The sequence below is a fragment of the Myripristis murdjan genome, chromosome 19 (genome assembly GCF_902150065.1).
Source record: "Myripristis murdjan chromosome 19, fMyrMur1.1, whole genome shotgun sequence".
Taxonomy (NCBI): Eukaryota; Metazoa; Chordata; class Actinopteri; order Holocentriformes; family Holocentridae; genus Myripristis; species Myripristis murdjan.
Window position 1 is genome coordinate 2,063,147 of NC_043998.1, and position 22,351 is coordinate 2,085,497.

At 43.8% G+C, this 22,351-nt stretch overlaps 1 protein-coding gene across 2 annotated transcripts in view; it reads left to right on the plus strand.

The window, feature by feature from the left end:
- Positions 1-22,351, plus strand: part of dock1 (dedicator of cytokinesis 1) — a 193,787-nt gene that overhangs the window by 62,385 nt on the left and 109,051 nt on the right. For both annotated transcript variants that reach the window (XM_030077881.1, XM_030077882.1), the window contains 4 exons: positions 2,352-2,422; positions 8,884-8,990; positions 14,160-14,287; positions 17,991-18,086. In XM_030077881.1, coding sequence (XP_029933741.1) covers positions 2,352-2,422; positions 8,884-8,990; positions 14,160-14,287; positions 17,991-18,086 — 402 coding nt within the window. The remainder of the gene's footprint in view (positions 1-2,351; positions 2,423-8,883; positions 8,991-14,159; positions 14,288-17,990; positions 18,087-22,351) is intronic.

The window sequence follows — 22,351 nt, forward strand, 5'->3', positions numbered from 1 at the left end:
CCCCAAACTCTGTGTCTGCCGATTTGAACCGAGCACGCACTCAATTTGCTCTTGTTTTGCATGGGAAGTCTTGAAGACAAATAATGTGCACATACATGCACACATACACACATGCTTGTGCATTTTGAGATAACAGAATCACAATGCAGATGCACCTGGGCACACCTATAACAGATGCGTGTGCACACTCTGCCACAGGAGATGCCCTAGAGTCAATTAGGAGTCAGTTGCTGTGTAATTGGCTGAGATATTAGCTTTACTGTCAGTAAATTAAAAATTGATCTTGAGGAACGGGCTTGAAAGCAAGGAATCCTGGTCTCTTCCTAAGTCAGCCCTTGTGAAAGCACTGTGACAGGTGGAAGCTAATAAACAGTCCCTGTCACACCTCGAAATGGCATCCTGATGAGCATCTGGATACACACACATTCACATATGTGTGCACACACATATTAATAGATATGCATAAACAGACATGTATTATTACAGTTATACAAATGTATGCCTGTGGTGTCTGTGAGACACAAATAGCAGGAATAGCAGGAGCAGAAAACAGCTCCTTTGAGACTGGCAATGACACTTCACACGGCACGTCCCTGCACAACAGGTGGGAGTTTAGTTGTTGTTGAGAACAGTGGAGAAAAAAAAAAAGTTTTTTAGAATGTCGTTTTTCCACGGGGCCAACAGAAGCAGTTGGCTTTTTATCAGGAAGAGGAAGGATTCATAAAAGAAAATGTTTGAGACTTGAGAGAGTCAAACAGCGCCTTTGAAATTCAACTTTCAGGCCTGCCAAGTCTGTCTCTGTGTGTGTGAGTGTGTCTATGGATGGAGGTTAGGAAGTTCAGTAATGCATAACAAAGTGCTAAAACACTAACCACAACTAATAAGACGGGAGTAGACTAAAGCAGGATTTTATTTGGAATTCATGACTGTAGCCTTGTTTGAAAAATCAAGGCAAAGATGCAGACAGTGTAGCTCTGATTTAAATCTTTGCCAGTGGATACCAGAATATCCATAAATGTGTTCTGCACTTTGCACATGAAAAATAAATCAGACTTCAGTTGTGGCTGGATTCACCGTGAAGCTATTGTATTGACTGAAGTCAGTAACAAAGTTGTTTTGTTTTCTCCGTTACTAACTTAATTTAAACACTGCTAATTGGCTGTCGCCCACGTCTGATGCTCTCCCAGCTAAACTGTGCCCATTGACAAACAGTGGACTGTAGCAGGTGACGTCCAGCATGCTACATCTGTCTAGGTAATCAACCTGTGTGAAACAGACTGGCACTGCTGCTAATTTGCACAGATGCTGTATAAACACCCCAACCCATCTTGGCTGGCATTTAGATCAGTCGGTTAGAGAGGGATGTGTCGGCTCGGGTAACCCCTCCCCATTATTAATGAACGGCTCTGTAATCAGCCCCTTGGTGCAGGCAGGTGATGACTTCATCATTGTATGGAAGGGCTTCTATAGATTCTGGCCGTGTCAAGAGCTTGGCACCGTGTTGGAGAAATGCCTTGGTGCTCCCTCAACTTCATTTATAGTTGGTTCCAGCTCATTTGTCACACATTTAAAACCAGCCTTTCTCCAATAGATAGATTGAAAGATAGTCATAACAACACAGAGATAGACAGAGAGACTTCAAAGGTGTTGAGTTCAAGAGAAATCGCTCTGTTTCTGAGTTCTTTTTACTTATTCATGCTGATCAGACGCGCCCACGCTACTGATTGTGAGTATGCACGGCCGGTATAGATGTCCTATGTCTGGATTTGTGTGACCTCATCTGCTATTGATAGGCTGTGAGAAATGCAGCCGCAGCACCGAACCACACATAAATGTTAGAACATGTTGCTCATCAAATGAATTCATTCTACTTGATTCAGAGTCTTTATTTTTCGAGTCTGCAGTCCGCAGAAGTCGGAATTTGGTTTAATTACTCTAGCAGCGAGGCAGTGCCAACACTACTTTCCTATAAACCCCAAGAATGTGAAAATACAAAATAGGTTTGTTATTTTGAGTTTAGTGTTTTGTTTAAAAGTAGCTGTTTGCCTTGTAAACCTATAACCCTGACAAAGGCATAAGTTGAAGCGTGTTGCTTTTTGAATACATATTTTTATTCCTAACCCAATTGTGCAAGAAGTTAACCCCTTTTTTAACTTTCTGTAAGATGCATGGCGCCAACAGGCCAAATAATTTTCCCCGTGCTACTTGCTCAGGAAAGTCACTGTGACACAACATTATTTGCAGTGGCGTCGCTCACTAAGTACTAAATAATGAACAATCTAATTAAACCACTAAACTTCATGCTGCAAATGCTGTTCTGATCATTTTTCTTCTGTGTTTCTCTGGTTAAGGGTGCAGCACTGAAGTACATTCCCACCATCGTCAACGATGTGAAGCTGGTCTTTGATCCCAAGGAACTTAGGTAATTTCTGATGATTTGCTGCATATTCCCATGCTTTAGTCTTGTTACATTGACCTCACAGTGGGAAACTGTAATTTGAGAAAAGTATACAGTAGTAAGAGTCTTGTCCTCCTGACAGGTTATACAACTCTGTCAGAGACCTGTTTCTCTGCTTTGTTTCTCTGAGCTTTGATGAAAAAGGTGTATCTGCAGAATTCCAGAATTTGAGGGAATTTCTCTCAAGATAGAGGAGGAGCTGCTAACGAGTGGTATAACACCTCTTTAAAACCAGTCTACTGTATAGGAAATGGTTAAATTAAACTTAGATGTCCTTCCACGGGGAATAAAAAGAGAAAACCTATTTGCTTTTGTTTTTCGAGGTACCCGCGTGAATTAAAATTTCATGTTTAGATATGCCTAACAAGCTGATGGGATATTGTGCTGCTGCTGAGAGGCAGAAACACCACTCATTCTCCCGGCTCCCACCCTTGGGCTGTTTTCCATTCAGCAACTCAGCATTCACCAGATATACTGTGATGGGCATTAGTTAAACATACCGAGGTTGCCTTGGAAACCTGCTGTGGCTGCTCCACAGAGTGTCCATAGCAAAGCTTAATGCTCAACTGGTGCGATTGTTATCTCCTTTCGCTTACTTTATGCTCATCATCTTAATGATGAATTAATTCTAAAGAACAGCATCCTCAATTGCTGGAATGCATTATTTGAATTCCAAGTATTTTTCAGTTGTTTTTTTTTTTTAAGTAAAGAGTTCATTTGGTGGACTGTCTACACAACCCAGTGTAGATATTCTTAGTGTGTTTTCTGGAATTCAATGCAAATGACCTTCATAACCTGCAACCAGAAATTCAATGTAATGTGTCTTGAGGACAATGTTCCAGAACAGATTTTGAGACCTGAAAGGACATTGCATTTATAATAAATGCCTCATGGGTATGCCCTTGATTTCCTGTCCCATTTGAATGTCTTTAATCTCTTATGCTAAAGGGACACAACACAGAAAAACAAAATAGGATGGCCTCATTTATAAAGAATTATACTTACAAATTTGTGAGGAAAACCTTTCTAAAATATGCACTGAAATACACTTCAGTCTTTTAAAGTCTTTAAAGACTTCAGTCTGAAGTCTTTTAAAAAACACATATTTCATTTACGTTTTGGTCAGACATTTTAGCATTTGTAAACATTTTGTTCACACTCAAAGTGATAAAAAGCCCCAGTGTTTTCATGCTGAGTGAATGATGCTGAAATGCACTGCCCTTACACACACATGAACATCAGTAGGAAGGATGCACTAGATGAAATAGGCAGGTTATTTCTGACCAGACTGAGTCTAATGGGAGTGAATAAAGAGTAAACCACTCTTTTCCTAATGATGCAATGTTTATTCTGCTGAAGGGCAGGGGAGAGGATGAAAAACAGAGAGGGAGAGATGTCTGTGGAAATCAGTAGGGGAAACTGGGGCTGCTTGGCACACTTTTTTGCTCTCTTGTGGATCTCTATGAGTCAGAGTATCTCACAAAATTCATTTCGACATCAGTAGACAAGTCATGGGTAAAATTGGGTATCTCTTACGGTTTTGAATTATCTCAACAAATATTTGTCAACCATCAAAGACACTCTTGACACAATGTGATAACGAATTCTAACAGCAGAGTGGGTTGGCTTAAGATTCTGAGTTGGTTATCCCCGGATATTTATTCAGTGAATTGAGCGCAAAAACAGAAATCTTTATATAACTTGTTATAACTTTATGTTTGAGACACTAAATCATTGGATATTGTGTGACATTTAAGAAAACCTGAAAACCAATCAGGACCTGCCTTGCTGCACTTGACTAGGAGATTTTCACTTGTGAGTCACTGTATATTTTAAGGCAGTGATGGCAGAGGCCACATCGTAAAGTGTGTTACTGTGGCCATAGCTGGATTCTGCACTCATGTAGCATGGAAACGATGCTTTGTAAGGGACACTGAAGTCTTTCAATGTGACTCTTTTACAGTACGGCAAACTTCACCTGGCTCACATTCCTCAGCACATGTGGGCACTAAGCCTAAAGCTACCCCTCTCTCACTTTTTATTGATATTCACAGTCAAGGCTCCTGTCTGCGACTGCTCATTTGAGCATGTGCGAGCTAAAATTTCTCATGGTCACATTTGTGCAAGTACAAGGAATTCACGTGTCTTTTCTTGTGAAATTTGCTCGCAGCACACAGTAAAAATAGACCAGATGCTGAAACTGGCACTTCAGATCACGAGCCGTCAGCAGAGCTCCATGCTCCAGTCTGAGCTGTACCAAAAAAAAAAAAAAAAAAAAAAAATTTGGAACCACATCATGTGCTGGTGTGACCAACAGAGAAAATTGGTGCCACCAGTGCTGCCAGTGAAAAGTCAGTCTGGAGCCCAATGTTTAGAGTTTACTTTGACTGGGGGTAATAACCACTGTCACCACTGACCTCAGTAGCCAACCAGCCCTGATCCTCCCTACTTTGTGGATGACAGTGGTGAAGGTGCAGTGGCTCCCACAGACAGAAAACATGACATAAAATGAGTACCCAGGTGGATTTTGTATCTTTTTTTCCCAGATAAAATAACTAAAAGTGACAATATCCTGATTTTACTGTTTGTTAATGGTCTATCTTGTAAACAGAATTTATCGCAATATACTATATGGACAAAAGTATTGGGACAGACCTCTTCATCATTGAATTCAGGTCCTTTCATTCAGTCCCTTTGCCACAGGTGTATAAAATCTACCAACTAGCCATTCAGTCTGCCTTTACAAACATTTGTGACAGAATGGCTCATTCTAAAGAGCTCACTGAGTTCCAGCGTGCTGCTGGAATAGTAATGTAATTGGATGCCACCGCTGCAACAAGGCAGTTGGTGAAATTTCTTCCCTCCTAGATATTCCACCATCAGCTGGAAGTGTGATTATTGCAAAGCACCACGTAAAGTCACAGAGCGGGGTCGCCGAGTGCTGAGGCTCATAGTGCGTAAAAGTCACCAATGCTCAGCTGACTCAATAACTGCAGAGCTCCAAACCTCCTCTGGCATCAACATCAGCACAGAAACTGAGCGCTGGGAGCTTCATGGCATGGGTTTCCATGGCGGAGCAGCTGCTTGCAAGCTTTATATTACCAAGCTCAACACCAAGTGTCGGATGGAGCAGAGTAAAGCACACTGTCACTGGACTCTGGAGCAGTGGAAACGTGTTCTGTGGAGTGACAAATCATGCTTCTCTATCTGGCGGTCTGATGGACGAGTCTGTTTGGCCAATGCCAGGAGAACGTTCCCTGCCTGAGCGCATTGTACCAACTGTAAAGTTTGCTGGAGGAGGGATAACGCTATGGGCTTGTTTTTCTGGGCTCGGCCTCAGCCCTTCAGTTCCACTGAAGGGAAATCTTAACACTTCAGCTCACTGAGACATTTAGGACAATTCTCTGCTTCCAACCTTGTGAGAACAGTTTGGGGAAGGCCCTTTTCTGTCCCAGCATGACTGAGCCCCAGTGCACAAAGCAGCTCCATAAAGGCGTGGCTGGCTGAGTTTGGTGTGGAAGAACTTGACTGTCCCTCACAGAGCCCTGACCTCAACCCATCCAGCACCTTTGGCATGAACTAGAACAGAGACTGTAAGCCAGGCCCTCTGGTCCAACATCAGTGTCTGAGCTCACAAATGCTCTTCTCGATGAACGGGCAAAAATTCCCACAGACTCACTCCAGAATCTTGTAGAAAGCCTCCCCAGAAGAGTGGAAGCTGTTCCAGCTGCCAAGGGGGGACCAACTCCATATTAATGCCTATGGATTTAGAATGGGATGCAATAAAATCTCTTTTAGGTGTAATGTGTAGGTGGCTCAACACTTTTGTCCATATAGTGCATTTCAGGCCACGTGAGGCAGGAAGGCAGGGAATCACCACTTCAGTCTGAGGTTTTAAAAACTAAACAGGGGTGGCTGATGATCAAAGAAAACCTGAGGAAAACTTTTTTTTTCCCTTTACAGATCTTTGACAGAGAAATATGAATGTTACTGTATCTTTTCCCTCTAACCTGCTTCATCCCTCTCTCTTCCTGTATTCCTTAACAAGCACTGTCTGGGTTGGAGTGTTATGCAGCCCAGATGAAAAGATTTGGGGTACTGCGGGCCAGCGAACCTTCCCAACCTTTAGGCTGCTACACTGCAGTGCATGAGCTGACTGAGAGCCGGGGCCTGGGCCTTAGTCCTCTGCCCGGTCTCTGTGGCTGCTTATTGACTTGGCCTGAGGGCAGAGTTGGCTGCCTGACTGTAACACCACGCTTTTGTCTGCCTCAGGTCCTATTCAGTCCCTTAAGGCTGACCTCCATGAAAACACTTTGGCAGATCTAGATCCACTGTAGTGTGCAGTTACAGGTCAAAACCACCAGAAAACCAGAGCTTTAATTCTGCAGGAAGTTGACAGTATAATTGTGAAGTTGGGAAAGTTCCCTGCAAACTTCCCATCAAAGGGGATTGAGATTTTTCCAGGCATTTTCTTTCCTTTAAAAACTTTAGGGACTGCAGCGTTCATAATGGTTACTATTTTATTCCAAATAACAGTCGCATAGCATCCAATAAACCCGATAATCACAACTCTGAATAACAAAGAAAAATAGGTTGTTGTGCACATTTATAGAAATATGACCACAAAATCAAAAAATGTTTCTGTCATATTAATAAAAGTAAACTGACTTTGGTGTGAAGGCATATGCAAATACCTGGAAATGAAAGCCTTGCAAAATGTCAGGAAAAGGTCAAAATGAGTTGACTGCTTGTGAGCAGTATGTGAAAACACTGACTGCATGTGAAAAATAGCTTGTGGTAAGTCTGCTGTCTGTCTCTGGTAACTGCTGGAGTGAAACAGGCCATATGTGCAACACAAGACTCTCATGCCTTGTGAGCGCTGCCACATGCAAAGGGCCAAAGCCATGGCATTCTCAAATCATCCATGACAGGCTGTTGACAGAGCCAGCCCCTGAGGAACGATTGAGCTTTCACCCATCAACATGACACACAACTATACGCACACACACATAAATATAAGAATTCATGTGCACATTTTTCATCTCTGACACGTTTGAGCAAATACTGTAACATGCACACACTCGCATCTTGTCCAACAAGGCAAAAGAAATGTTGCTGGATGACCAAACACAGACGTCTCAGTTTACGGTGCATGTCACCATAATGTCAAAACCTCTCGCCCTCTCTCTCTGTATTCTACCCAAGGGATTTAAGGGTGCATGCCGTATGTTATGGGGCTCACAGCTTACACAGTATGGCACCTGTGCCCCGGGGCTTTGACGAGCACACAGCAGGCAGCCCGTTCCGCTTGCCCACGTCCAGCACCTGGGCAGCTGCCTTTTTCCATAGCTGAGCCTGAGCCAGACAGGGCTGCCTATCCCTGCCTCTGGCCTCCACTCCACCACCATCACAGCCACATTGTTGGGGCGAGCCTTTGATCTGAGGTGGAAGGCACTCTGTCTTCCCTTCCTCTCTCTCTCTCATCCACATTTCCCTGTTCAACTCTCTTAACCCCTGTATCTTGTTTTGCTTCTCTCTCTCTTTAATTCTAGTTTCATCCATTGCAAAATATAATTGTCGTTTTTTTCGTATTTATTTATATCAAGATAAGATGGAACACATTTCTGAGGCAACAGTGTTATATATATGGTTTTAAAATATATGCCACACTCTACTATACAGTTTCTTGAGGTGAAAGTGAAGTGACCTGTCTCTCACTCTCTCTACACTCTCTCTGGTGTTTTGCATTCAGAAAGTAGAATTCTCCCAGACCAAATTTGACACATTGTATTTTTATCCTAATTTCATCGCTGAGTGTCTTATCTTTTTTCTTCTTGTGCCCACCTGCAGCAATCCTCTGTTGCACTATTCTTTAATTCTTTAGTCAGTGTAGCCACAAATTGGAGGCCAGCTTTTCTCCCTTCTTAGCAAAGGTGGCATTGGTTGTTCTTGTTGTTAAAACAAACCTGGCTGAGCGGGAGGCGACTAAATTGAAGCCATGGGGGCAGAGTGTTTCATCCCCTGCCAGAACCCCTTCTCATCTCCTTGAGCCTCAGCTTGCCAGCATAACAAGAAGCTGGCCTTCTCACTGAGGAGAAAACCCACAGCTTCCTGTCTGTGCATGAATGGGGATTTGTCTTTGAGAGACAGGAGTACTGAATTTTCCTGGGTTGGTCTCGTCAAGATGAGCTTCATATCAGCTGCAGTGAAGAAATAGCTAAATAGCGCATAGCAGCGCACAAGGCTGTATACACTGTACCCTTTTATATTGTGGCTTTGTTAAACAGAAGCAAGAGTAAAGTCTGCAGAAGCCATGGGAGTTAATAGCATTTTGGATAATTGGCATTCAGTGAAACACTCAACCAAGCCTGAGCTGCTTGACTAGTTTAACCTTTGTGTTTATTGTCCTCCTTTTGTCTCTGTAGCAAGCTGTTCACTGAGTTCATTCTAAAGGTTCCTCTGGGGCGGCTGGTAAAACAGAAGCTAGACTGTCTGATCGACATCGTCCACAGTGACCTCTTTACTCAGCACGGTGAGAACACACACACACACACACACACACACACACACACAACTGTGCACGCACTGCGCTGATGCATGCAACTCCACTCAAAACGCGTTAATGCAAGCAATCTCACACACACACACCACCTGCATCCCCCAGGGTGTCCTGTGTGAGCTCCCGGTAAAGGTCATCAGTGAGGCACAGTGGAAATCCCTCCTGTTATCAGAGGGAATTAAGCAAACCCACTGCTAATCGCCTGTATCTACACACCCCACATGTCTGTGTCAAAATGTCAGCACTCCATTCTACCTTGTCTTCAACTCTCAGCTCTCGCTCTCTTCCTCCGTCCCTGTCTTTGATTGTTTATCTCTTTAAGTGCCTTTGTCAGGTAATAATCTGCATCCCTTTTTCCTTCTCTGTTCTCCACACAGAAACTCTCACACACACATACACACCCACGCTTCCACAACTCACTCACCATAGCGTAGACTATGTTTTGGCCATGTTATGGCTCTGTTGCAGGTGAGAGCAGGATTTAAACAATTCACACAGTCTCTGAAGGTGTAGGCTGTTGAAGAGGACCAGTCTGTGCTGTGTTACTCAGCAGGCTCAGCACAGGCGCAGTGTGCCAACCAAGGCCTGGTGAACGGGCTGGTAAAGCAGTAGTCTTCAGGGCCCGTGTTAGGGTCTCGATCTAGAGTCGCTCAAGCTTGCATGTGTACACACACTGCCATGTGGTGGTGGGATTACATGCAAAGCTTTTATCAGCAGAAAAGCACATCGGTAATTCAAAGTGGCTGGTAGGAACGCCTCAAAGCGGTCAAGTAATGTAGAGGAATGGGACAACAAACGTCCACTTGCAGTGGTCCTCTCTTGTATTCTGCCGTCAGCTGATATTTAGTTCAGCATGAATGCAAAAAAAGGGAATGATGAAATGGAGCCTGGACTGGGTGCAATGTGAAGTATGTCCTATTGAATAAATGTCTGCTATTAGACTTTGCATGTAAACTGCATTGCTTTCAACTTAATGGCCCTGTGCTTTCATACTTTGGCACCATATCATCGTCTGATTAGTGGTTTGACCAGTTTGGAGAGAAGGTATTGAAGGCAGAAAGCTCAGTGCGTGGCCCGTTGGTCATTAGTATTGATCCGATGCTGTAATTACACAGTGGGCTTGCATGCCCCCCTGATGCTTGTGAATAGCCTGCAGATCAGCAGGACCATTGCTGAGGATGTAGATATGGGCTATCCCGCTGCTCAGTTCTCACAACAACTCCACGCGTTGGTGCTTTTAGTATGCCCAGAATTCTTTGAGGTGATTTGTGCTTTCAAGATCTGCAAAAATAGTGATACGGAACCCTTAACCATAAAGTAAAATGATCAGTGTCGAGCTGCACGAACTCCACGTCCTGTTGTTTTATTTCATGGCCACTGCACTGAGCAGATGAGATGGTCAGGCACTTTAAGGGCGGCCTAATCAGCCAAACTATGAGCCCATGCTCCTGTAGGACTCCTCTTGTTAATTGCGGTCTGACATCCCCAGGTGGTCCCTGATAGACTCCCTGGCCAGCCAATTCCAAAATGAAATGTAGCAGAATGCTCTGAGCATACGGACACACAGCAAGAGGCATCTAAGTAAATGCACAACACTCAACATTGAGTTTCTCACCAGTCTCTGCTCTCTCATTAATATGCATTGAATATGTTTGGGGATGGGAGCATTTTTTTCTGTTGACTGCACAATGATTAACATAGTAAGAGTTTTCATGGAAAAACATGTCTTAAATTAATTAGTGTTTTTCAGTCCCTAGTGGGCATATTTCTGTTGAAAACGATGACTTTGGACAATAAGACGACATCCCTTTTTTCATGGGATGTCGAACATCATCTCGATGTTTGAAACTAAAATGCACCATGTTGAATGTGATTGGTATGCACACGCAGCTCCCCCTCCGCAGATGAAAACTTAATGAACTTGGAAAACTGGGAAGATGTTTTGTTTTGGGGGCACAGCAATGTGTCACCTTCACTGTCGATAATGTAAAGAGAGAGAGAGCGAGACGGGCACATAAATCACTTGCAAATGGGCTCGTTGGAAGAGAACAAACATGTCAGCTGCTCTCCTGGTCTGTGTTAAAGGGGAAACTCACTGTAGCGTCTAAAATCTGTTTGCGCTGGAAGTTTGAGGAGAGCGCTCATGGCCGAGCTTGATAGTTCCAGTCTGCTTCTCCCACCCCCACCCTGCTACCAGCTGTTGTGTGTGTGTATGTGTGTGCCCACGTGTATGTCCATTCATGCATGTGCACAAATGTTTTCCATTATTTGTATTTGCGTGTGTATGTGTGTGTTTATATGTGTTACTGTCTGTGTGTGTGTGTTTTGAGTTTGGAGGAGGCGCAAAGGGAATGGGGATTGCAGTCGTGCAAAGACAAGGTATTAAATACTCCATACAATGTTATACACCCCCAGATAGGAGATTTGGTTTTGTGTTCAAGCCCTGGAAGATTACTAAGCATGCACACACACACACACAGACACACATGCACACATACACACACTTCTCCTTCAAGCTGCAACTTGCGGGGAGCTTAGTCCCCTTTCCCACAGCTCCAAAAATATTTGAGTGTAGACATGGATGTCACTTTGGATCAGGCCATGCTATCAAGCGACCAGCCAAATTCTTTCCATGCATAACATTTTATTTTCAGGTATTTACTAGTGAAAGCCTTATATGAATAATAGCCCTATTGTAGAGCCGCTTGCCCTCAATTCTGCCATCAGATAGTGTTCTTTGAGACCAAGGTTGAACTCCTAGTGCTCTGTTCACATGGGCCCTTTCTAGATTCATTACATCAAGGTTCACTGGCAATTTTTATTGTCCAGTGCCCAGTGTATCTTGCATAGCAACAGAGTTTTTTCCTCTTTTTTTTTGCCAATATATGCTCTTCCAGGTCCCGCATGTTTGGATCATTTTAATTTTTAATCGTATGGAAAAGAAACAATTGCTGATTGGGCCCAATTCTGTTGATGTTTTCTACTGTCTTCCAGTTGAAGAATCCTCATCATTATTTTTGCATTAGACTGAATTAAAAGCTATCCATGAGAAGTCAAGCAGCTGTGCAAGATTCCCAGAAGAGAATTGTTGCATAATTGATCCACTAATCAATGGTTAAGTCATTTCATATGAAATCTCCAATCCTCCGGCGGGCATGCATTTGTTAAATTGCTAATCAGTGTGTAATGCTTTTGTTACACATTTATTACACGGCCTTTTCATAGGCTTGTCATGGATAAACAGTTTCAATGATGCTGAAGGTAGAATGAAATGGCTTCTGAAGGCACCCGTCTCAAACAGAGATGCAAACAACAGTCGCAAATGTGGCTGCCAGCCTATGTGTCTTGGTGGTGCATCTTGGGGGAGAAAATAAATAAATAAATAAATAAACAGGAAACTCTCCTGCTCTCAGCTGCTGGGATGAAATTACTCCCAAGTGTTCAATTCTTCATATAGTCCCTTAGAGTCAGAGAAGGCAAAACACTGACTGAATACATGCTCTATATGGTGCTGCCACCTCTGGGTTTTTTTCTGTTAAGAGGTCAGCATAGTTCATACTATTCATTATGCTTTACATTCTACTGTTTATAACATGACCTCGAGCAATATTGACAAATTGGCAAAGCTTTTTCAATATGTGTCTGTGTGTTTGCCTGAGTAATGAGGGCAAATTTCATTTAGTTTGAGTTGGTCAGCCAGTTAAAACTAACATTCTCCGTGAGACAGAGGGGTCGTATTGATTATGAATAGAAATCCATAACTGGGTGGCTACTTAAAGCTCCTCTGCCCCTGCACCTTGTCATTATGAAGAGAGCAATTTGATGTGTACTGGCGTCCTGGCAGTCTATCACAATATTGGAGGTGATTATACTCAGCACAACACATTTTCTTTTTCTTTCATCTAAGCTGGCAGTGTGTGTGTGTGTGTGTGTGTGTGTGTGTGTGTGTGTGTGTGAGACTGCAGTGTGTCAGCACTCAGTGGACTGCATAGGGGTACTAATCATACCCATATGGATGGTAGTACAGCCCTGATGTGAGGGATCATTAATTTTCTGCCCCCAATACCACCACCACAATACCACACACACACACTCTGTCCCCTAGACCCTGTCCTCCAACTGAGCCAGTGTAACGCTATATAACAGCCTCTGGTGTTTGACCTGCAGGCTTTAAATATGATCCACACACAGGGAACATAAACACACACACACACACACACACACACACAAGCGCCCAGATTGGAATCGGAGGGTTTAATAAAAAATATGATAATTTTGTGGCACAGTGCCTTAGGTTTACCTCCGATTCAAGTGCTCTCAGTGTCAGGCTTATCGCGGCTGGCCTCCCCCTCCATTTGCCACCTGGATTCTCCACCCTGTGCGTATGTAAATTCACTGTCTGATGCCACTGCTAACATTAGATAAACTGCTCGGATTGGTTGAATATTCTGAAGTATTAATCACATGTTTGAAGTCGGAGCAGGTAGCAAGAAACTTGTTTTTCTTGTCATTTTTGACCTGTATTTTGTTAAACACGCTCGCTTGCTGTTTTTCAGAAACACTCTGTTTGACATTCACGCCACAGTTTCTCTCACGTCAGAGCTGACCGATACAGCCACAGTGTTTCTATTGCAGCCCGCTGGGCAGATCCACTGCAGGGATAGGAGGCTTTACTCAAGGGCACAACCACAGCGGGGAGGGGATCATTGTGTCCACCCAGATTTACCAAGCCAGTGTGGAGATGTCATTTCAGTCATAAGGCGATTAAACAAAGCTTTTTTCCCTTTTTTTCTTTTTTTTTTGCCTGATATTTTATGGAAAGTTTTTGGTTGTTTGAGATGTGATTGTGTCTACGGCTCTGAGAAGGTTTTGTTCTGATGGTCCTGCAGCTGTGCCATCGCTATTTCCAGGGATTTCGGGAGTTTTTGCCATAATTGTTTTAATTAATAATTTCCCAGTGTACATTGCTTTACTTTAATCCGCTGCGCCATGAGGAAGCCATTAACAAGCCGAGCGCGCCCGCATCCCGAGTGTGTCGACAGCGTATGCCACACCGCCTTGTGTAATCTATCATCTGCTCTGTGTGTTAACTGGCAGTTTGTGTGTGTGCGCGTGTGTGTGTGTTTTGTGGTGTCCCTGCAGATTGTCGCGAGATCCTGCTGCCTCTGATGACAGACCAGCTGAAGTTCCACCTGGAGAAGCAGGAGGAGCTGAAGGCTTGCTGCCAGCTGCTCAGCGACATCCTGGAGGTTCTCTACAGGAAGGATGTGGTGAGGAACGCAGCTCTCCTGTTCTGTTTACTCTCTCTCTGTCCTCGGGGTCTATTGCAAAATAACTGGGGGATCCAGGAGTTCCACCACGTAGAACAAACACATTCCAACTGTAGTTATTTTACTGAATAGCTACTAAGAGCTCTGCTGTTGAGAGTTTATTGTAACGCTCTGGGTGGTTAGAGGGGATCCTTCTCCACGGAAGGAGAGCATTTAGACTCAAAGGAAGATTTGACTGTAAAACACATTAACATTGTTTAAACACAAATATGCCTGTTTTACCTCGTGGTTGTGGAGCTGTTTTGTTGTTTTCTAGTTTAATTTCCTTACATTGTGAATTCCTGCTCATGAACCAAAATTATGACGGTTAAATTCTGAGGAAGTAGGATCTGAACTAAACTGGATTCGTAGAGGAAAAAGCACACCACACCAGCATATGCAGATCATTTTCCAAATATCCACTGTCCACACTGAAACACCCCAAAACACTTGAAAGGTGGGAGGGCTATTTTCATCATTTTCTGGGGCAGTTTCATATGGTGAGCTGCTGTCTAACAATTACTGTGAAACTGCAAAAAAAAAAAATGCAAAAAATATGTGAGAAAATGTTTTTCACCTTTCACCTGAAGGATAAATTCCCGCACACTGGCCAACTTCCAGAACAAAGAGTTTACTGCAACGTTTCGGTCATAGACCTTTTTCAAAAAAATGCCAACAAAAGAGGCCACCTAGTTTTTCACCTTTCACCTAAAATCAAACAAGCCGTTTTGGAGACATTCATTATTAATGAGCCATTGGCTACAGGTTGGCTGGTGGTATTGGTGGCCCCACCCTCCTCCCTGGCAGTAATGATGGCTGTGACCTGACAGGGCCTGTTGAAGCATTGTTGGGCTGATGCTAATTTAACATTAAATAAATGTTAAATAAAAAAATATTATTATTCCGCAACCATCTTTTAGAGTCATCTAAATACAAGATTTCTACAATCATGACAAAACTGAAAAGTCATGCAGTTTGAAAATGTGTTTTCCAGGCCTGGAAAGGTTTCAGAAAATACTTAAATATCTCTAAAGTTTTGGCAAAGTCATGGAAATTTTTAATAATGATCATAATTTTGTCGAGCAAGAACCTGAGAAGGGAAAACAATTAAGATACTTTCATGTCCCTGAAATCATTATTGTAGAAAGCCAGCCAGTCAGAGTCAAAAGGCGTGGTGGTTGCTGTGAGGGATTTTATTGGTCTTGTGATTCCACTCCCTAATTGTTAATTTTATTCCACCCCTTTAATTGGGTCTACAGTAATTTTTATTCTTTACACCGCAGAAAAACATTCACGGTAATTTAGTATATGATTAAGGAAAAGTCATGGAATTTATTAACCATATAAATCACATCCATGCCTAAACGACTTTCACTTTAAATTCCCCTTAAAGTTGAACATGTGCAAGTGGACGTGCACGGCCTGAGCACTCTCAATACCAGACTACAGCCTCGATCACTTGTTCTCACAATGCTCTGTTTTCTCCTCCACACTGCAGTGCCGTTTGGCTGGTTTCAGATTTTACACACGTTGGAGAGTGTTTTGAAAAAGCCCTGTTTTTGTGTGTTAGAAGTGGTGTGAACATGAACTCCGACCACACAGGCGCACATGATAACACACACGCACATGCCATGATACTGCACGACTCGGCTTCCTCAACTCTGCATCCGCGGTGCCCAGACACCTGCCTTCCTCCCCCAGCCTCTTCCCACACTCCCTCCACCATCGATCTCCGTGGCCCGACCTCCCACACTCCACTCCGCCAGGGATTATCCAGCCCTCTCGCTCGCCCTCCTGTTCCCACTCCCTTTCCGTCTCCTGCTCTTTCTCATTCTGCCATTACCTCTCTCTGCCTCGCAGTCTCTTTCATGTCTCTCTCGCCCATTCACACATACAAACACACACACACACACAGACTCCTGGACTCACATGCAGACACACACACACAGGACCAGCCTGTGAAGGAGGAGAAATAGAAGCCACTGTGTGCTTTTCTGTTAAACTGAGCTTTTCTAATTTAATCACCATCTCGCCAATTTCTTATCAGGTACGACGCGCAGGATAGAGAGAGGGAGAGATATTTTGACTACGGATTTTCAGCCATGCACTGGGTTTCTGTATGAACTGAGTACAGCCTTGAGCATAACTTTATCAAAAAAAAAAAAAAAAACAGTCTGGGAATCAAATGTTGTATAGCCCCAAAGAGCGACAGAACCTGGAGGGAGCAATCAAGCAGTCATGTGGGTTTTCACCATAGATGTGCGTCATACCTCATGCACTGGAAGGCAATATCTGAAGCTCCCACCTCTGACAGAGTTGAGTTTATTTTCCCCAGTTCCCCAGCTCATCTGTTTTCATATGTGTGTGTGTGTGTGTGTGTGTGTGTGTGTGTGCGCGCGCATGTTTGCCTGCATGTGTGTTTGAGCTGCAGAAACAGCTGTCTAAATTATTGAAAGTTTAGGCCGACGCCGCAGAGCTGGGTTCGCTTAGATGATTCCCCCCACAGACAGAAACAGACAGTAAGAGACAGCCTTCTGCTTGCTCAAACCCACTAATAGGCAAGTCCAGTGAAAATTGTCCCACTTTTGACAACGGTATAGCTGCCCCAGGGATGTTTCTCCCCTCCAAAAGCCAGGATTCACAATGTATAAATCATCGCCGCTGCATCAATCACATCTGTCGTGTCTCATGGCAAGAAATGTCCTTGAAGTAACTTCAGAGTTTAAATCCAGAATGCTTTAAGGATAAAGTCTCCTTGTATGCCAGAAAGAGTACCAACAATTCTTATATCTATTGATGGAGACAAACGGATTCTTTGCTTTTTGTTGATGCTCAAAGAGAGCAGTGTGCAGCTCACTGGTTTATTTATATTTTCAGCCTCCTAAGAAGCTGTGGGTGTGTGTGCCACTAACCACCACATTTATCATACAGGGCCTCCCCATCTTCTGGTAAACAATGTTCGTAAATCAGTTCAAAGATTAGTGGCAACAGCAGTCGCATTTCTAGAAATTAATGGGGGATTCCTTCCTAAAACATTTAAGCGTTGTTAGAAAGACGGCTATTTGCAAAAGGGATAACAATCCTTAATCACAAAATAATTCCCGAAAAGCAGTGAGCATCACAGATTAATGATATAAAACAATGTAATAGTATTAATCAACTGCATTGATCATAATGTATTCCAATTCACCTGAAATGACCCACTAAAAGAAATAAATGAAATGCATTGCTCCGACTTCGGCCTGAAGCAATACAAAGTGCTTCGAATTGATTCTTTCATTCTGAATAGAAAAGAAAAATGTGCTTTTGTAACAGCATTATAAACTGCAATTTCTTTTTATTAGAATAAATAATGTTTAAGTAATTCTGTTGTTTGATCTTTGTCCACGTTTCAGAAGAAAAGTCTTACATTATTGCATGTCTTTATTCATGGTTGTGAAGATTTAGATAAAACTGTTGAGTTGAATCACAGTTTACAAACTAGAATGGAACTGAAAGCTCTTTTTAGTGAATTGTGAATCAAACTGAGTCTCTGTAAAGTCAAAGATTCACACCCCTTGTGTCTAAAGAGTGTTTTTTTTTTTTTTTTTTCTGTGACTTACTCCAGTGTTTTCTCTCTCTACCGTGTGTGTGTGTGTGTGTGTGTGTGTGTGTGTGTTTGCAGGGTCCCACTCAGTGGCATGTCCAGATCATCATGGAGAAGCTGCTGAGGACAGTCAACAGGACGGTTATCTCCATGGGCCGCGACTCGCCTCACATCGTAAGTCCCTTTCTACTTTTCTCTCTCTCTCTCTACTACAACTGTAATTAGTCCCACCACTTCTGGCTCTCTGTCTTTCCAGCTTTCACACACACACAAACACACACACACACTCACACTCACTTTCACTCTCATCTTAAGTGCACCGCACCACAACTTCCTCAACTCCCACAGGCCCACTGCAACTCCAATTCCTTTCCAAAGCTATGATTAATGTTAAAGTCTACCTTGGCAGAACGCATCACACAACCTCAATCCAAAAGTGCTTTGATCTCCTCAGATCTCTGCTGCTTTAATCTTTTATCTTTTGCTGTTACAGAAGCCAATTCTATTTGTCTGTGTGTCTGCGTGTGTGTGTTTTGCTTTTGCTGTTTCACTGCATGTTTGTTTTTTTATTTTTTTATTTATTTTTTTTCTCATTTTATGCGTGCGTGCCTGTCTGTGTGTGTGTGTGTGTGTGTGTGTGTGTGTGATCTGTCACTTATTACAGAGAGCATATTTAATGCAAGCCTCAGAACTGTAATCTAATCACTGTATTCCCCTCCATTGCCTTTAGCATGCTTCACCCAATCACTCTCTCTGCTGGAGCTCCATGGCAATTAATGCACTTATCAGTCATCCCATAAATATCTGCCTGTCTGCCTGATGTGCATGGCAAAGCCTTCATCCATTTTCATGAGTCCTCAACCTGAGTGATAAGAATATCAACCTTGGTGTTCTTTGGCTCGCTGCATTATGGATGCTGTTGACGCCTGTTTTCATTAGTGTCGCCTATAGCTTGTGATGTGACTTTGAAAACAGAGTATGTAGGCGTAAGTGAGACCTGGGTAATAAACGTGCTGTTTCATGCACAGTTGAAATGATGATGGAGATTTCTCGGAGGGCACTTGAAGGTACTTTGATGGCCCATTCAAATGGAGGTAGACGAGGAGAGCGACGTTTTCCCCGGGCTGTATGTATGGGGAATGGATTGATGGTATGATACTGGGCCTCACTGGTTGCCTTGGCATCATAGCTCCTCCTGCCGCGGTTGATTTATCCTGTGTGTGTGCGCCTGTGTGTATGTGTGTGTATGTACATCACTCTTTCCATCTGGAGAGCGCCAGGAAACAGAATCACCTGTTTTAATGGAAGGTTATGTTCTTTTATTACCAGTCACTGGGCCACCCCAGCAGAGAGTGATTTAATGAAACTAATAGAGCCCCAAGTTATCACACACACTGATCACAGCGGGAAAGAGAGAGGTAATAGAGTTATGTTTTGGTGTGCTCGTAGTACTCATCGTTTTCCCTTGTGCCCCTCCTAACTTCCTTCCATCTCCCCTGTCTCTCTCCCTCACCCTCCCTGTCTAAAATACAGTTAAGTGATGTTGGATTGCAGAGATGCTTTAGCTGCTGCTCGTCCTCTCTGTCTTACGGTATCCTAGCAATGCACCAAGCTAACCGCGTGGAAGGGGAGTCCTCTGTTGTGTAACAGAGCGCCGGCGTGCGTCACACTGCATAATGTAAAGCTAATGAAGCCGTGTGTCGAGCCGAAGCCTCCCCCTGGTGCCCCTTTTCTCCCAGCCAGCTGCCTGCAGGGGGTCTAGGACTCCCACTCGCCCCCCCCCCCTCGTCTGGCTCTCCATTCCTTCCATCCCTACGCTGGGGATAGAGAGGCTCTGCACCTTCACGCTCGCACTGAGAGAGCAGAGAGCGTGGAGAGAACAGGCCTGGAGCACACCGGTACATGTGTGTGCCTTTTAAATCTTTCCTTTGCATTTAGTCGTCTTTAAAAAGTGTTACTTTGGTCTCTTCTGGTCATGCATTTCAGGTACTTTCCAGTCTGCATCGAGGAGGAACTTGCCCACTACTTAGTGTAAAAGGCTCTCAACAACCACAACAGCAGCACACCCAGGTCTTCTTTCTGCTCTATTATACTAAGTGCATTCAATTCAGCGCCCACCCCCACCCCCCGTGGTTTAGGTGTAACAGTGTTTTCTGGTTCCAGCAACGCCGGGTGAAATAGTGTTGGAGCAGGCCAGCGTGCTCTCTGGTTAATGAAACTGCTCTCCTGCAGACCTCCTGCGGCCCTCATTGAAAGCATCTACTTTGTATACATGTGCTGCAGCTCCCCTCTGCCCTTCTTTCCTCTCCTATAGACAGCTCGTTCCTACTGTCCCCCCTGACCCCTGCCTTTTGTCAGCCACTGCCCATATAGTGAGCCACTGTACTTGACATTTCTAAGTACCTGCATAATACTTATTTTTAGCATTAGTGTACAGGGTGTCCTTTTATGCGCTTTGAGTTAGAGGTCACATCAAAGCCTTGTCTTTTGAAAGCAGTATGGTTGTTCTTTGTCAAGTGCTGTGCAGTGTTGCTTTTGAAAGGCCAAGACAGAGCTCTTTACAAGATGACTAATGCCACATCCTCATTTTTCATGGGAACAAGTCCTTTTCCCGGCACCTCTACGTTTTTGCTCAGATGTCTTTCCTTGTTCTCTGAGTCGCGCCCTTCACTGTAGAAACCAAAGTCTACTCTGCATATCTTGTTCTCCTAAATTGTCACTCAAACCCGGAGAGAAGATAGAGAGGTGGAGTGTGGGTGTGGGCAGGAACTGCTCTTAAGAGGCGCTTTTGAAGCAGGTTCCTAAATCATTATTTAATGATCAATAAGGTGGGACTGAATTTTTAACAGCTGTGAGACCCATTTAGCGCTGGTAGAAGTGGCATAGCTCTCCAATCAGAGGGCTGTTGTTGCCGCCTCTGGGTACGGCTGCCTACTCTGCAGGCAGATTGCACGCTGCTACTCAGACAACACTGCAGCCAACCACCGACCTTGTTCTTCTGAGTGGCAGCCTCTTACATTTAGATTTATGCATTAACTTTCTCCTCTGTCTCCTGCCTTCCCTCTCCTCTTTCCTTTCTGCTCTCCTCTCTCTCGCCCACTTTCTCTCTCTTGGCGGTGGCGGACACAGAATGTTGATGAGAATGATCACAGTGACGGGCTGGGGGCGTCAGGTTTGTTGTACGTTGTCATTGCAGCGCTATGCCTGTTAGGGACTAAGACACAGCATCGCCATACATTTGCATCATTAGACAACCTAGAAAGCTCCGTCTTTGTATTAATGTCCACCCTCACACAAGTTGTGATGAGCCCTTGTGAATGCACTCACGTTAGGATAGTTGCACAAACGTTTTTGCTGTCCCTGCTGAAATCAGTTCTACCTTTATGCCTTAGCACTGCATTTCTTAGAGTTTAAGCTTTTGGATGAGCCCTATAAATACAAATGGAGATGCAAGGCTTAGCTGGATACACACACTTCCCCTACTTGTAAACTCAACTTGTAACCCACTTAGAAACCACATTTTTAGAGCATTAGTGAACCAAACCCCTGCATTTTTTAAAAATTTTTTATCATGGTAGCAATTCTGACCTTTGCATATTTGGTTGTTTCTGTTGTCAGTAATGTAAAAAATGATAACATAGCAGTTTAAACAGATGAAAGGAGAGATTGAAAACATCTCTAGAGAGTCAGCTGTACTTTACAATGGCCCATGTGGATTTATTGAGGTTCTCATAGGTTCAGTTTCTGCACTAGCCCGGTACATGATATGGCCATAGACAGTGCAGTACTTCAGGGTTATCCTGCACATTTGCCTGCAGTGTGCAGAGGGAATGGAGTGGAAAGCTGCAGGGGGGAGGACTCTCCGTTATTGATTGACAGTGTGAGGCTGACAGGCTCGGGGCTGGAGCCTGTGCTGTGCTGCATGCAGTCACTGACCGAATACATTGAAACACAGCCAGTGCAGTGACGTCTATACAAGAGTTCTCTCCATATCCTTGGCTCTCTGTATTTCTCACTCACCTTATCTCTCTGTCTCTGTATGACTCGTTCTCCCTCTCATTTCTCTTTCCCTTTCTCTCTCTCTTTCCCTCTCCTTCTCTCACTGACCAGAGTGCTGCAGAGCTTTATGGAAAAGAAGCATAGTGAGATATGGCACTGCATCATAATGCCTCAAATGCACAGTTATCAGTCACTTGCTGCACCTTTCCTCTCCTGCTCTGAAACATTGACTGAATGCCCTCTTGGCTTAAGTGACCCTGTGATAAGTCATGTCTGATGTGTACTCTCTGTCAGCATGGTGTGAAAACCACTGGGACACTTGAACAGCATGCTTGTCACCTGCAAACTACATTAGACTCAGAAATGTGTAGAAATGCAGGCTGGTTTGAAGCAGCACGGGGTGCCTTGCTTGTAACCTCAGTCCTGTGTTGTAAACAAGC